This window comes from Ursus americanus, chromosome 8 (genome assembly GCF_024610735.1).
Source record: "Ursus americanus isolate L20-20 chromosome 8, mUrsAme1.1.p, whole genome shotgun sequence".
Taxonomy (NCBI): Eukaryota; Metazoa; Chordata; class Mammalia; order Carnivora; family Ursidae; genus Ursus; species Ursus americanus.
The window spans coordinates 66,270,562-66,288,073 of record NC_142134.1 but is presented as its reverse complement, the minus strand read 5'-3'; the positions used below and the strand labels follow the sequence as shown (position 1 = coordinate 66,288,073).

General features: G+C 38.2%; 1 protein-coding gene across 13 annotated transcripts in view; it reads left to right on the top strand.

Moving 5' to 3' along the window:
• Positions 1-17,512, top strand: part of LOC123775788 (cytosolic beta-glucosidase) — an 889,125-nt gene that overhangs the window by 29,567 nt on the left and 842,046 nt on the right. For 12 of the 13 annotated variants that reach the window (XR_015725387.1, XR_015725386.1, XR_015725385.1 and 9 more), the window contains one exon: positions 7,255-7,482. Coding sequence is in view for 4 of the 13 variants with exons in the window: in XM_087863913.1 (XP_087720039.1) it covers positions 7,255-7,482 (228 nt within the window). In the remaining 9 variants the exon portion in view is untranslated. Of the gene's footprint in view, positions 1-6,519; positions 6,753-7,254; positions 7,483-17,512 lie in introns of all 13 variants that reach the window. The other variant, XM_045771325.2, reaches the window with a different exon arrangement.

Below are 17,512 nucleotides of genomic sequence, written 5' to 3'. Positions count from 1 at the left end.
CAGGGATATCTTTTTCCATATTTTGACTTTCAAATTTTTCTATATTTTTATATCTTAGGTATATTGGTGATCAATATATCACTGGATATTTTTTTTTTTAAATCTGATTTGGTAATCTTTGTCTTTTATCTAAGGAATATAGTGCATTGACTTACATTGTTATAAGTGATAATTTATCTTGTCATACCATCTTATTTTATGCTTTATGCTTTTATTTTTCTTACCATGCCTATGCTTATTTTTTCTGATTTTCTTTTCTTTCTTTTTTTTTTTTTTAAGATTTTGTTTATTTATTTGACAGAGACAGAGACAGCCAGTGAGAGAGGGAACACAAGCAGGAGGAGTGGGAGAGGAAGAAGCAGGCTCCCAGCGGAGCAGGGAGCCCAATGCGGGGCTCAATCCCAGGACCCTTTTTCTGATTTTCTTATCCTTCTTTTAGTTTATTTATTTAGTTTTTCCCATCTAGCCTGCCAGTTAAGAGTATGGTCTCTGGAATTCAATTGCCTGGGTTAGAATCTTAGCTTTGGAATATGCTAATCTGAGCAAGTTGCTTACCCTCTTCACTCAGTTTCCTTATCTGAAAATGGGGGTAATAATGGCCATGACTTCATAATATTTTTGTGAAGGGTTAATATATATAAAATGTGTAGAAATGACTCTGGTACAGAACTTTTGCTATAGATGTGTTGTACTCTTCTTTAAAACAATAAATTACAGTTTGGACCTGGGAACACTTTAATTCTGATTTCTCCCTTTTGTGCTTATATGTTTTTTTTGGTTCAGTATTTTAGTTCTATCTAGTTATTTTTTTTAATTGTCACAAAACATACATTTTGTTATCCTTTTATATGTTAAGAGCTTATTTAGATTATCCATATATTTATTAATGTCTTTATCATCCTCTCTCTTCTAATGTTTCATTTAATATTATTTCTCAAATTAATTTTCATGCTAATTCAAGTTTATATAATAAAATAATTTGAAGAGTCAAAATGAGACTCTTTCAGAAACCATCAATCATGTTCCTCTCCCTGGAGGAAACCCCTTTAACTGTTTCAGTTAATCCTTTTGGCATTGACTACTGTATTTTTTTTTTTTTTAAGATTTTATTTATTTATTCGACAGAGAGAGAGACAACCAGCGAGAGAGGGAACACAAGCAGGGGGAGTGGGAGAGGAAGAAGCAGGCTCATAGCAGAGGAGCCTGATGTGGGGCTTGATCCCACAATGCTGGGATCACGCCCTGAGCCGAAGGCAGATGCTTAACCACTGTGCCACCCAGGCACCCCTGACTACTGTATTTTAAACATGCTTATATTACTAGTTCTTGATTTTAGTTCTACTGTAGGCATAATCTATTGACTTCTCACTGTGAAAAGTGAGGATTTATCCATTTGTCCGCTTTCTCTCCCTCTACCTTCCTGCTTTCACTGACCCCATGCATGATTCCAATACCATAAAAAGTGGGGAGTTACTGCTAACTTGGTATAGAGTTTCAGTTTTGCAAGATGAAAAGAGTTCTGGAGATGGATCTGGTGATGGTTCCACAACAACTTGAGTGTACTTAATGTCACTGAACTACACTTAGAAGTAGTTAAGATGGTTAGTCTTATGGGGCGCCTGGGTGGCTCAGTCGTTAAGTGTCTGCCTTCGGCTCAGGTCATGATCCCAGCATTCTGGGATCAAGCTCCGCATCGGGCTCCCTGCTCAGTGGAGAGCCTGCATGTCTCTCTCCCTCTGCCCCTACCCCCCACTCATGCTCTCTCACTCTCACTCTCTCTCTATGTCTATCTCAAATACATGAATAAATCTTTTTTTAAAAAATCGTACTAGATATTCTGTTAGTTTAATCTTCTTGAAGAACTATTTCCTATAGCCTGTGGTGTGGTTACATGAGCTGGTTAGTCCCTGTGTTTGCTGCACAGAGATATCCTTGGAGGTCTTTTTATTGGTAGCTTGGAGATTTCCCTTTCTTGATTTTTTTCTGCTGAATATCTGTTTCCTAGATCCTAGATTTTTATCTTTCTTGGTCTACATGATTGTTCTGGTGAAACGTGTCCTCTTGTAGTATCCAATGGAATGAAAATTTTTTCTCAGTATCCAATGAGAGCTCATATGTCTGATAATATCTTCTCTTATTCTCACACTTAATGGTTAGAGGGCTGGATTGTTGTTGCAATCATTGAAGAGTCATTTCTCCCTCCCACCCAACTGTGTGTCGAGCTGCTTGCTTTGTTGTTTCTTTCTCAGGTGGGGTTTATTTCTTGTTTATTCTTGCACAGGGTGTGGAGTCCTTGCATTGCCAACCTGATATAAGCATGTTCATGTAGGCTTCCCATCCTTGATAAGCTTTAGACTTTGTCTCCTTTCTGCCTTGTCCCACAAGGCCATTAAAATGGCAGCTCACATCATCTGGGCTTGGCAGATGCTCTCAGGATGAAAGCCTGTGTCACTATTCATTTGTGCCTCTGAATTACCTCTCTCACTTTGTTTTTGAGTTACCTACCATCCCACCAGATCAATGACACATTGAAAAATGTAGTTCCTATATTTCATCCAGCAACTGTAGTTATTTGGAGGATAGCTTAGGGTATGTAGTCAATCTGGAAATGCTAGTCTTATTCCTCATAAAGGACAATCATACTTTTAGAATATGGACATAATTGCATCTAGAGAATATCCCTAATGAACAAATGAATTATTGATACCATTAATTCACCAAATTTACATTAAAGTACTAGTGAGTACCAGTCACTGTATGTATGTTATCAAAACACCAATTATAATGGTTAATTTTAATTCAAATTTTAGTTTCTTGTGGAAACAGTGTTGCTAGATATGCTTTGTCTAGCTAGTGTACATGTAGAATGAGCTGCTCCACATAAGTACATTTTCCTGATAACTGACATTTACCTTTTAAAAGTGTCATCATTTGTTTTAGGCACTTTTAACGGAGTGTTTTCCTAAAGGTGTAATAAATGGTGTTATGCACATCTTAGGCTTCATAAGTTGCATAGCATGGACATCAATGGACTCTTCCTTCATCACCCATTATTACTAAAAGTAGCATAGTTCATTGGAAGGACTTGGACTTCAACATCACACAGATCTGGAAATACATCTTGGCTTCCCTACTTACTAACAGTTTGGTCTTAGACAAGTCACTTATCAGTGATTGGGGGAGCCAGTTTGTACTAGTTCACTGGTACCTATTGTTAAGCTTTCAGTAATTTTGTGACCTGATTCTTTTTTTAAAATAGATTTATTTATTTATTTATATTTATGTATGTATTTAGGGAGAATCTGTATGAGTGGGGGGAGGGCAGAGGGCAAGGGAGAGAGAATCTCAAGCAGACTCTGCACTGAGTGAGGAGCTGATGTGGGGCTTGATCTTAGGACATTGAGATCATAACCTGCGCCAAAATCAAGAGTCGAACACTTAACTGACTGAGCCACCCAGGTGCCCCTTGTGAGCTGATTCCTAAACATATCCATTATTAAAAATTAAATTATAGAAACTTATAAGTACATAATTTATGTTAAAATCAAAGGTAATAAATGCTCAAAATCATTACTTCCTCATTATTTTACTAAATTCTCTTATTCCCTATGCCCTTACAAATAACCCAAGGTCATTGAGGTTATTCTTATACCTGTATGCTATATAATGCTGTGCTACTGCTCATTTTTTCCGCGCTCTGCCCTTAGTACTGTCCCATTCGTTGTTTGAAATTGGCCATGGTGGAAATATTTACACTGTAGAAACTGGCAAGTCAGTATTTGATTTGTTGTTGTTGATTGTCAGGACCTAAGCAAGTGGTAGAGAAAATGTTAATAATGCAGAGTAATACTGAAAGTGTGTCACGTCTATGTGTTACATTTTAAGTAGGACAAACATTGGAGGAAATATTCTTCCAGTTCAGTGAAGACGTAGCTCATGTTACTGATGAGCAAGTAAAATCCTGGTACATCATTATGTTTTCCTTTTATTTTACCCATTAATTTAAGCAAAAATATTGGCTAACATTCACATGAGAACTACACTTCCTTGGTTGGGTTGCAACCATAGGTTGGCCCAATATAAGAATTTGGCAAAAATCTAAAATAGCATTCTCTAAGAATGAGTTGGCCTTATGGAATTTACAGTAAAGAGTGTTGCATATTATTTGGAAATTGTGCATTACATAACTTTTATGTCAATACAATTTCTAATAAAATAAAAATATTTATTTATTTGTTTATTTTTAAGTAAGGTCTATGCCCAATGTGGGGCTTGAACTCATGACCCCAACATTAACACTTGTATACTCTACCAACTGAGCCAGCCTGGTGCCCCCACATTTCTAAACATATAACCAGTTGTCAGTATTTTCTAGAACACCATTGCTTAAGCTCTCTGAGATGAAGCTTCTTCATCTATTAAATCAATTATCTGATACTCTGAGCACCATACTGGACTAAAATTATATATATATATTTTTTAAGATTTTATTTATTTATTTGACAGAGATAGAGACAGCCAGCGAGAGAGGGAACACAAGCAGAGGGAGTGGGAGAGGAAGAAGCAGGCTCATAGCGGAGGAGCCTGATGTGGGGCTCGATCCCGTAACGCCGGGATCACGCCCTGAGCCGAAGGCAGACGCTTAACCGCTGTGCCACCCAGGCGCCCCTGGACTAAAATTATATTTTAATATTCATACTTATTTCATTCTAATATTGAATATCAGTATTCTTTTCCCCCCATCCTTCTAAATCCCGTACATAGACATAAACTGAGAGCCATTGAAATGTATAACCTTTTGCCTCTAAATTATGACTCCAGAGTACAACCATTTTTTAATATTCATGATTTCTTTGTTTAGTTACTTAGTATCCTACCCTGATTTTAACTGTCATTTTTCCTTTTGTTGGATCTCTTCCTTTTACCAGTCTCTCCTGTCTCCCCATGGTCCCCTCCCATAATTTGTAGTCTATGCTGTCCTTTTTTTGGTCTAAAAACTAGTACCTAATTCAGTTTGAATTGTGCATAAAATATGAGTAAGTAGATGCTAAATGAGGACCTAAAAGACCTTCTTGTAATTGTTTTAGTTTACTCTCTCTGTGACCTTCTTTCTTATATAAAAATCATCATGAAATATTTAGGGCATATAAAAAGGGTTGTGAGTAGTGTAATAAACAGCTCCTCAAATACCCCTAACCCAGTTTAAGGAATGAAACATAAGAGGTGCAGTCAGACTCGTTTCTGGTTCTATTACCCCCTTTTCTCCCCAAAGGTAACCATGAGCCTGAGTTGATCATTTCCAGACATGTTTATCTCATATATACATGTTCAGAATATACATGGATTATTTCACATATTTAAAAATATACCAAACATGATAAACATATTGTATATATTTTTAAAGCATCAGTAGACTTTATATTTTAGAATAATTTTAGGTTTACAGAAAAATTGAGCAGAATGTGCTGAGAGTTTCCATATACCCCATTCACCCAGTTTCTATTAGTAGTAATATCTTGCTTGCCTTACTGTAAGACAATTATTACAACTGTTGAATGAATATCAGTCCATTCTTATTAAAGTTCATAGTTTATAAGTTTTGATAAATATATCTACCATGACAGTATCATATAGAACATTCTACTGCCCTAAAAATCTAAATTCCACCCATTTTTCCCTGTGTACATTCTTCCAAATCTCAATTTTTTTTTGGTTGTATAGCTTTATTGTTTTGGGGCTGAGTCCATTTGGAGGCCTATAACAAAACACCATAAACTGGATGGCTTATAAACAACAAATATTTATTTCCGGCAATTCTGGAGGCGGCAAGTCTGAGGTGAGACTGCCAGCGTGCCTGGCTGAGGGCCCTCTTCTGCATCACAGACATCTGCATTTTCATCTGGCACAAGGGACTGGGGAACTCTGTGGGGTCTCTTTAAAAGGGCACGAACTCATTCATAGGGGCTCCACCCTCATGACTTAAGCACGTGCCAAAGACCCCATCACATTGGCATTAGGATTTTGACATAAATTTTGGGGGATACAAACATTCAGACTGTAGCAGACGGTTATTGATGCTCTGATTCATTCCCTTTAACTGCTGATTCGTATTTCCTCTATATAATTATACCTCACATTAATTATCTGTTCTACTGTTGGTAGAACGTAAGTTGTTTCCAGGAGTTTGTTATTACAGACATCTCTGCCCCAATGATCTCGTATAATCTCTTTGTGAAAATACATGAGCATTTCTCCAGGGTATGTACCTAGAAGTGAAATTCGGGAGTCATGAGATTTTTAAAATTACTCCTTTATACCATAAAATGGATTCTAAGTACATTTTAAGCAAGATTTCTATGTGTAGAGATATTCCAAATGTAATTAATTTTTACTTTCTGTTCTTCTAATGTACAACACTCTTCCCTGTGGCCTTATTTGGATCCTAGCTTCTCTTTTTTCTATTTTATCCCTACTCCCACCTCCCAGCAATTCACCTTGATGACCCAATTTTTCCTTTAGGTGCCTGTCTGAAAGTCATTTCTCTAAGAGACCTCCGACTCTAGCCCACATCTGGATCAACGCCCCTCCTTGGTTTTCTGGCAAGGCTTTTACCACGGCTGTTTTGCAATTGCCTGTAGCTAAGTTCTCCAAGGACGGGAAGCACAGCAGAGTGCACCCTGTTATCGCCTGTGCTCAGCATAGAGCCTGACACACAACATTTGTGGAATTAATGGAGGCACGAATGAACGAAGGTAGGATACTAATATGTCAACAATGGCAGAAACTAGTGCCGTCTCCACAATAATTGACTAGACCATTACAGGCTCCATTGTTAGCTAACAGGAGAATAGAGTTCAAGTGTAGAGGGCCAAAGACAAGGTCCTGAGACTGTCAGGCGCAGCAAGGACAAGGCTTGTCAGTCATGGCCAGGAGGAGATATTTTCAACTCAGACATTCATAAGCCGGGGCCTGCCTCTGTTTACCAGCTGGGAAATCTTCAGAAAATGAACCATGAAAGCCTGCTATGCGGCAGCACTATGCAATAATTTTTCATTTGCCACCAGTCAGCTTCAGGGATCAAGGACAGCTAAACACATAACTCGCTCATGCATGTTATTTTAAAGGCATATTTTAAAGTTATAAATAGGGTACATTGAATTAATGAGGTATGTTCTTTTGGCGACAAATATTTACATTCCACATATGCCTCTTGATGTCAAGAGTGTAACTGTTTCATTTTCTTCTTTTTCTCAGGAGGCTGGGATGCAGATGGAAAAGGCCCTAGTGTCTGGGACACATTCACCCATCAGGGAGGAGAGAGAGTTTTCAAGAACCAGACTGGCGATGTAGCTTGTGGCAGCTACACTCTGTGGGAGGAAGATTTGAAATGTATCAAACAGCTTGGATTGACTCATTACCGCTTCTCTCTTTCCTGGTCACGTCTGTTACCTGATGGGACGACAGGTTTCATCAACCAGAAAGGCAAGTGTTTCTTAAAAATAGAAGGTTGCAGCTTTAATTCAAGGTTATTGCTGCAGTCTGGCATAATTAATCCAGTATGCTATTCTGCAGTGGAGCTTTGAAATTGCAAGTTTTTAGGGTGATTATAGGATAAATTTTTTGAAATGGTTTTGCATTAGCTTTCTTAATAATGTTCTGTTTTCCCTGAACTGGAGATATGTGTTGGGAAGGGACAAATAGATGGGCAGGAAGGGGGTGGGAATAAGGGTTTCATTTATGGAAGATATTATTGAGTGTTAACCTGAAGGTGAATTTCCAGAAGTTATGTATTAAACTATTTTCAGTTGTGTTATGCTGTGAAGAGTTATGAAAAGCCCTGCAGAACTTGAGAAGATTTTGAACATTTCAGTTGGAGTGGAATTAGTGGAGCCAATTAACTAGCACAGAGATTAGCACCAAGGCATCTGGAGTCTGCTTAATTTGGGATGAAGGGCAAGCTATCTCACTTACTATCTGTGAAAGCATCTCTTGGGGATTTTTTCATGCCTCAGTTTCCCCACAAGTAGAAAGGAATACTCAAATAGTTCCTAGTTCAGAGAGTTGTTGGAAGATTAAATGAAATAATCTTTGTACAGTGCTTTATACAGTAGCCGATATATCATAAAGACATTCAAAAAGCATTAGCTATTATTCTTAAGTTTTGTTATTAAAAAGACTACTGTCCTATTTGAATGCCTGTTATTTATGAGGCATTTTACATACATTTTCTCTAATCCCCACAATCAGTGAGGAAGGTATAATTAGTCACATTTTACAGTGGTGCATGTCCAAATACAGATATTTTGTAAATGGTGGATCTGGAATTTAAACCTAAGGTCTGGCTGGTTCCTTCTACACACCAGGGTTGGCAAACTATGACCCAGGGGCCAAATTTTGGCCTGACCCTTATTTTTGTAAATAAAGTTTTATTGTAGCACAGCCATGCCCATTCATTACATTTAGTCTGTGGTTGCTTTCCCACTACAATGGCAGAATTGAGTAGTTGGGGCAGAGACCATAGAGCCTGCAAAGCCTAAAATGTTTACTACCTGGTACTTTGCAAGAAAAGTTTTGTGAAGGCTTCTTAATAAAGAAGCTTTATTGCTACTTTGTCCTGGAAAATATTTCACACTACTCGTACGGTTGGGACTAGGTGAGGCAAGTGATGTGCCTAAGGTGCAAAATTTAAGGAGACGCTCGCTCTCATGGTCTTGGAAGTTCAAGATGGGCACTTGCAGAGTCCTGAGTGAAGGCACCTGCTTGGTCATCTGACTTTCAGTTGCCGTGCCTTCACTGATTCTCAGGGGTTCTATTTGAATAAGTTATCTGATTTTCTACATAGTAAGAACAACCTGGGATAACAACTGCTAGGTGGGCTTGTGTACTTGCAATGCTCATTTTCTGTAAGGTGGGGTAATCTGGACATTGTGAAAAACAGCTGCACCTCATGTCTCCCCCAGATAGGAACAAGGCAAGATCAGCAAGTCCATTGCTCAATTCTACAGACATTAGCTCCCCTGGCTGACTGCTGCTGGTTGAATGTCTACTTTCTTGACGTCAATGGCCAGTTCTTTTTTTTTTTTTTTCTGACTTTGAACAAAAGTTAATTTGTCGTTCAGTTTAAGAGTGAACTAATAATTTCCCACCTTCCTCATCCATCACCTATACCTTCTCTTTTCTCCAGCACCATCACACACCCAAGGATTAAAAACTAAGAGTAATCTTTGAATCACCTCTTTTCTTTGCTTCCTATGTCTAATTGGTTGCTAACTATGATCCGTTCCACTTATGTCTCTTTAACTTCTCCCTCCTGGCCAATTTCTCTACTTCTACCCTGCTCTAGCGGTTTATCATCCTCATCAAGGACTTCTTGATATACCCTTGTTGGGTCTACCTATTTTCACTCATTCTCTGTCCATTAATGCCTTGTATAAAATGCCACCACAGCAATTTGCTTAAAGCCATGCCTCAGTCATGTTGGCTTGCATCATCTGCTAAAAACAAAGCAAGACTAAAAATATTTTTTTAAAGACTTATTTATTTGAGAAGGTGGGGGATGAGGGAGAGGGAGAGAGAAAAAAAAAATCCCAAGCAGACTCCCTGCTGAGCAGAGAGCCTGAAGTGGGGCTTGATCTCATGATCCCAAGATCGTGACCTGAGCCAAAACCAAGATTTGGTCACTCAACTGACTGAGCCACCCAAGCACCCCTATAAATTTTTTTTTTAGTCATCTCAAGACTCAACATATAGTGTACACTCCTTCTTATATCATTCTAGATTTTGTTTGACTTGGTCTTAATTCATCTCTGAAGCATTCGGAGGCTGAAATTCCCCCATGCATATGACCCGTGCAGTTGCTCCATGTAATTCCCTAAGCACATAACCACTACTTATTAAACATGCTATGCAATTTTCCACCTCTGTAAGAATTTTCTTAAGCTCTTTCTCCTGCCTGGAATGGCCTTTCCTTAACTATACCCACTGAAACTCTACCCTCCTGATCCTAGGAGTTTGGAGTTTTCACTGAGTTTCCATTTGAATGGTAAACAATGAAAAAATTTGAAAAAACAACCACCCCCTTGCCAGCTTGTAATTTGGGTTCATAACCCCTTATCTGAAATTCTAGAAAAGCTTTGAATCCTGAATCCTTTTTAGCAAGTTTAGTTCTAAAACTAATTTGGCAACAAAAACTAACCTGAATTGATGGGACAGTTTTTTTTGAATTGAAGAATAATTGACATACAATATTGTATTAATTTCAGGTATGGAACATAGTGATCTGACATTTATATGTATTACTAAATGATCAACATAGTAAGTCTGGTTACCACCTGTAGTCATACAAAGTTGTCACCATGTTATTGATCATATTCCCTACTCTGCATATGACATCCCCACGATATTTTATTTTATAAATGGAGATTGTACCTCTTGATTCCCTTCACCTATTTTGCTCATCCTCTCTACTCCGTCCTCTTTAGCAACCATCAGTTTGTTCTCTGTATCTATGAGACAGTTACCATTTTGTTTTGTTTGTTCATTTGTTTTTTTTAGATTCCACTTGTAAGTGAAGTCATATGGAAATTGTCTTTGACTTATTTCATCTAGCATAATACCCTCTAGGTCCACTCATGTTGTTGCAAATGACAAGATATCATTCCTTCTTATGGCCGAGTATATTCCATTACACACACACACACACACACACACATACCTACACACATATACCACATCTTCTTTATCCATTCATCCATCGATAGATATTTAGGTTACTTTCATATCTTGGCTATTGTAAATAATGCAGCAATGAACACAGAGGTTCATATGTCTTTTCAAATTAGTGTTTTTGTTTTCTTCAGGTAAATACCTAGAAGTGGAATTGTTGGATCATATGGTAGTTCTGTTTTTATTTTTTTGAGGAACCTCCATACTATTTTCCATAGTGGCTACACCAATTTACATTCCTACTAACACTGCATGAGGGTTCCCATTTCTCTACATCCTCACTAACACTTGTTATTTCTTGATAATAGCCATTCTGACAGGTGTGAGGTGATATCTCATTGTGGATTTGATTTGCATCTCCCTGATGGTTAGTGACATTGAGCATTTTTTTCATGTGCCTGTTGGCCATCTGTATGTCTTTTTTTGAAAAGTGTCTTTTCAGGTTCCCTGCCTATTTTTTAATCAGATTGTGTTTTGATATTGAGCTTTATGGGTTCTTTATATATTTTGGATGTTAAACCCTTGTGAAATTTTTTATAATCTCAGGTGATTTCCCTTGGTAAGAATATTTACATATTTTACTGCAGAAATATTAAGGGAGACTGACCCAGACCCACTGGGAGGGTTAACTTAATATATGGTATTTGCTTTGTATTTCCCTTCTAAAAATCCAAAAATTTGAACACCTTTGCCCCCAAGATTTTCAGATAGGGGATTACTGTACCACTCTGTCAACATATCAGGCTATTTAAAATGAACTTGAGATATGCAGAAGTTCACGGAGCACGCTGTAGATTAGCGATCCAGGAGCAGGGCAGCAGAAAAGCTGGAGGGTGGTGGTGGGGAGACTGGAGAAACTGAGGCCACTGGAACAATGTGGGGAAGATCACTCACACACATCTCGTGTGGGGATCATGTGCCCCCTTCGTTTGGCCCAGCCTTTGTAAAGTCATAGCTGATTAATATTACAGACTTTTCCATGAACAGGAGGGCACTGGAGGTTCCAGGAGGCAGAATTTCAATAAGCAGTTGCTCACTCTTGTGCGGTGATCTGTTGAAGCAACTGGAACTGTTGTAACTCAGAAAGGCCATCATTTGTTTTTTCTGTTTAAACATTTTCTCAAAAAGCATGTAGAGAATTGGAAAACCCTTGTCACTGTCCTTTCCAAGGCACCCCCATTTTTGTGTGTGTGTGTTCAGCTTCCTATTTTAAAGCTTGATTGGAGGACATTTGGAAACTTGTAAAATCCAATGTTCCCAAACTGGAAGAATATTTTATGAAGTAGAATTATTACACAGCCTTTCTCTTTCAAATGTCAAGTTTTTGAGGTTTAACAAGAAGAGACTGAGCTGGTAACTGAAATCACGTATTTCTGTAGTTCTCAACTGTTCAAGTGAATTTTCCTATCTGCCACAAATGCAAGTTTCAGATGATTAGTAGGGGACCCGAGTACTGGAAATAAAAAAAAAAAGGAATGTTTATGCAGAATTTCTTATTCACTTTAGTATTTAAAATATGAGTCCAGTTAGCAGGAATGGTAAATAACTAAAGAAACATTTATTAACCTCCTACTCCATATTGGGCACTGTGTTAGGCTGAATAATGGCTCCCCAAAGATGTTCTTCCTAATTCTTAGAAACTGTGAATATATTTTCTTACATGGTAAAAGGGACTTTTATAGCTGTTATTACATTAAAAATCTTGAGGTGGGGAGATTATCCTGGATTATCTGGATGGTCCCCATGTAATTACATGAGCCCTTACGAGAGGGAGGCAGGAGGATCAAAGTCAGAGAGAATATACAGGAACTGAAACAGAGGTCAGAGAGGAGAGAAGATGTTACACTATTGGCTTGGAAGATAAAGGAAGGGGCCATGAGCGAAGGAATGAAGGCAGCCTCTAGAAACTGGAAGAGGCAAAGCAATGGGTTCTCCTTGAGGGCCTCTGGAAGGAAGTTAGGCCTGCTGCATGTTGATTTTAATTCAGTGAGAATCATTTTGGATATCTGATGCCCAGAACTATAAGATAATAAACTTGTGTTGGTTTAGGCCACTAAGTTTGTGGTAATTTGTTACAGCAGCAATCAGAGACTAATATAGGCAGTGTGCTAAGAGAATATAGAGCAATAAAAGAAATTAATTGGTGGTAGAGTCTAGAGGGGAGTGACCTAGTTTTCATGTGTGATACATTGTAGGCACTTGACCAAAATTAATTCTACGTGAAGACATTTATAGTTTGATTAGAGAGATTCCAGTTCATTTATTTTCTGTAGTGAGACATCATCTTTGCAAGTCCTAGCCATGTCCTCTTCTAAGGGAATGTCCCCATTTCTTTGTTCTACATAAACCTGCTCTGCTCCTGGCCATAGCTGACTGAGCAAGGGAAAGACCTCTTTCCCTGTGACATATTATTGTGTAACCTCATGGCAAAAGAGAATCTTGCACAATTGTCTTCATTGCTCAGGGATGTTTGGAATGGAGGAGTTGAGAGTCTGAGTTGGTTGGTTTGGAACCAGGACTATAAGGTAGCTTTGGCAGATGGGATGGCCATTTTGAAACCATAGGAAATTGGGTGCTAAGAAAATGGGTTCTGGGAGAAGGAGAAGAATAGAGTAGATGTGTTGAGTGAAATTGGATGGGTGAGGCCAGTGTTTCATGAGAGGCAAAGACTTTCTCAGCCCCCAGCCTCAATTCCCTTGAGTTTCAGTTGTAATTTTCCATTGTTGGGTATCTGATAGCTGTCTGTCATTCCAAATAATGCCCATGTATCCCACACCAACCATCCACCTGCCCCTCATGGTACCTTTATATTTGAGTTAATCTGAGTGGGTTACTTTTCTCTATATCTAAAAGGCCTTTAACTCAAATTTGCTTTATCATTCTAAAGATCAAACAGAAAGAAATGGGCTTAATTAAATCAGAGAAAATTGTAGTAACTATGAAAGAAAACTATGGAAGTTTTAATACTTAAACTAATCAGTTTTGTCCTAAATATCCAGAAGCAGAACAGGGTTCAAATATCCTGTCAAAGTTTCAAGATCCCTAGATTGGTAACAAATGATCATTTAAAAATATACATTTGTTCAGAGAATTAGTTACCACTGAATTGTGCTGATAAAGCTAAAGAAACCTTTCATGGTTGGTTCTCATTTGATAGTCAAAACACTCATGAGGTGGCACTACTCATATGCCCTTTTTGCAGATAAGGAAACTTAGGCATAGACAGGCCAACTGATTTGTCCATGATACCATGATTCTTAGGTAGAACTGTTTGACTCTGGAGCTCTTCTCTTAAAAGCCTCACTTCACTGCTTCATGGGAAAATTGCATTATAGCACCAAACCAGAAGTGCTTTGTACAAACCAGAAGTACTCAACTCTGGGATGTTAAATATTAATCATGTAATGCTTTGTTACTCTGCCAAGCTGATGAGTGAGAAAAAAACCTTATTTAAAAATTTTTAAATCTTCAATTCAACTAAAGATTATCATGTTGTTGGAATTACATTGATTGCCATCATTAATGATTGTGCCCTATCTGATGATGCTTACAAGAGATAAATCATTGATTCCTCCAAAAATTTAAAAAAAAAAGGATCTAATATTATGAATCAGCTCCAAAATAGGTAATTGTGAAGACTGGTTAAACAGAGTGACCATGTTTCTGGCTCTGAAACATTCATGGGAAGTGGAATGTCATCGTAGGACAGGTTCAGTCTTTGTAGTGAGATAGAGTGGTTACTAGGTTTAAATGCTGGTAGTACCATATGACAACATTATCACTTAAGTCTGATATTCACTCTCTCTGAGTCTTGGTTTTCTTAGATGCTTAGTGAGGATAAAAATGCCCACCTTTTGGGCTTAGGGCTAGGATTAAACAAAATGTGTGACATTTGGTACATATAGTATTAATGCAATAAATGAAAGCTGATATTATTTTTATATTCAGAGCCAATGGAATGAATTGGCTATGAAAACTCCAAAATGATTCCATCATACCGTCTTTGGATATTACATTTTACAAGTGAGGGCGTGTGGGCTTGTTGAGGCTCAGAGATGGGATGGTGGAATGTTCTTTCATCATGAGAGATAAGAATGTATTAGTATTCTGTTGCTGCTGCAATAGATTATCATAAGCTTAGCTGCTTAAAAACAGCACAAATTTTACACCTGAAAATAATATAGCCTTATATATTGATTATATTTCAATAAAAACACATAAATTTATTACCTTAGAATTATGGAGATCAGAAGTCTGATATGGATCTCTGTAGGCTAAGACTAAGATGCCTCCAGTGCCGCATTTCTTTCCAAAGGATCTAGAGGACAGTCTTTCTTGGCTCGTTCACATTGCTGGAAGAATTCAGTTTCTTGTGGTTGTAGAACTGAAGTCCTCATTTCCTTGATGGTTATCACCTGAGGGCCATTTTCAGTTTCTAGAAGCCACCTGCATTCCTTGGCAGGTGGCTCTCTTCTTCCATCCTCAAAGCTGGCAATAGCAGGTTGAGTCTTTCTTATCCTGCTCCCTCTCCTACCTCTTCTTGTATTGTTGCATCTTTCTGACCCACTCCTCTGCTCTACTCTTTCACTTCTTTTTTTTTTCTTTTTAAAGATTTTATTTATTTATTTGACAGAGACAGCCAGCGAGAGAGGGAACACAAGCAGGGGGAGTGGGATAGGAAGAAGCAGGCTCCTAGCGGAGGAGCCTGATGTGGGGCTCGATCCCAGAACGCTGGGATCACACCCTGAGCCGAAGGCAGACGCTTAATGACTGCACCACCCAGACACCCCTACTCTTTCACTTCTAAGGATTTGTGTAAATTGGGCCCATTTGAACCATCTAGTGAAATCCTCCCATCTCAAGATCCTTAACTTTAATCATATCTGCAAATCCTTTTTGCTATGTCAAGTAACATATTCACATGTTGCGTGGATTAGGGCATGGACATCTTTTTGGAGCTGGGGTATTCTATCAAGTGAGTAATGGCAGACACATGGATCTTCCAGGTATGGAGTTGTTATGCATGATTCACATTATGTTCTGGTTTGCAAAACAAGCGAGCTGTTGTTAAAAATATCCACTCTTACAGACAGATAGACAGCACATGAACTTGCATAATTTGGCTTCTGCTTATCCTGCTTACCTCACCATTCTTATTCTTTGTCTGCTTAGCTATACATTCTCATCATAATGAACTTAGAGTTCCCAGACAGAGATATACTTGGCTAAATTACAATATACAGGGGCGCCTGGGTGGCTCAGTCGTTGAGCGTCTGCCTTCGGCTCAGGGCGTGATCCCGGCATTCTGGGATCAAGCCCCATGTCAGGCTCCTCTGCTGGGAGCCTGCTTCTTCCTCTCCCACTCCCCCCTGCTTGTGTTCCCTCTCTTGTTGGCCATCTCTCTCTCTTTCTGTCAAGTATATAAATAAAATCTTTAAAAATAAAAATAAAAATAAATTACAATATGCAAACAAACAATGGCCAGTCCATATATGATAATAAAACTCTGATCCACAAAAGAAACCCAGGAAGTCAAATCACAACCTCTGCAGCAAGTGGTCCAGAATAGTCAGAACTTGATCAATATCTGCCAACTTTTCTGGTTTTGTTTTTGTTGTTGTTGGTGGTGGTGGTAGTGATGGTTTGTTCCCCTGCTACCTGCTTCCAACTTAGGACCAACCAGAGAAAGCCAATTAAGTGGCCCAAAATTGCTTGGGATGCCACACTTCTAGTTAACCCACCTCCAGCCTCCCTGTGCCAACAACTTCCAATCAAAGGTAACTGAAGGCTTCTCCTTCCCCCCCTTTTTGTCACTATAAAGCTTTCCCTCTTCCCTGACAGCCTTTGCGTATCGGTCAAATGCAAGTGGTGATGGCTGACTCCGTTGCTACAGCAAGCTCTGAATAAATAGACTGCTAACATTTAGGTGGTCTTTGTTTATTTTTACACCTCCTTTACTCATTCACCTATTTGTTTCCCTTTTTTTTCTTCTTGGATCACTCGTTCTTCCTTGCCGTATGCGAATAGTTTATATTCATCATTTGACTGTCAGCTTAGATGTCACTAATGACAACAATAACAATAATTATTAAAATGATAGCTAACCTGTACTGAGCTCTTACCTTATGTCAAAAGCCGTTCTAACCATGTTCAATTTATCAACTCTTTAAATTCTTGCAATAAATTATTGAAGTAGGTTTCTATTATTGTCCACATTTTACAGACAGGGAAAGATAATTCAGAGAGATAAAGTAACTTGCCTAAGGTCACTGAAGTAGGTGAAGCAATTGGGTAGAATTTAGATACCTGTTGCCATAGTTCACTTTTGAAATCATGATGCTATATTGCTTTCAAAATAGATTTTCAAATGTTCGCAGTTTGGAAAGGGTACTCCTTTTCATATGCTTAAATGGTATTTTGTACTTTACCAATAATACTGTATTATAATTGTTTCTGAATTTATCTGTAGTCCCTACTAAAATTGAAGCTCCCTTAGGCCAACGTCAGTATTTATCTTACATAGGTTTGTAAGTCCAGCATACAGTAGCTTCTCTGTACGTGTGTATTTGAAGGATGAATAAATTAATGATTAAATGAAACAAATTCAAAAGTCCAAATTATTTTTTAATTGGAGAATACTAAGTTAAAAGAAGAGAGAGAAAGGGACCTTACTTCTAGACAAACTTTGAAAGCAACATAATTCTACATATGAATTTACAATTATTATCCAGGAAACAACCTCAAAATAAGATAGCTTCTCTTTCCTGAGCTTAGGTTTTTTCCATAA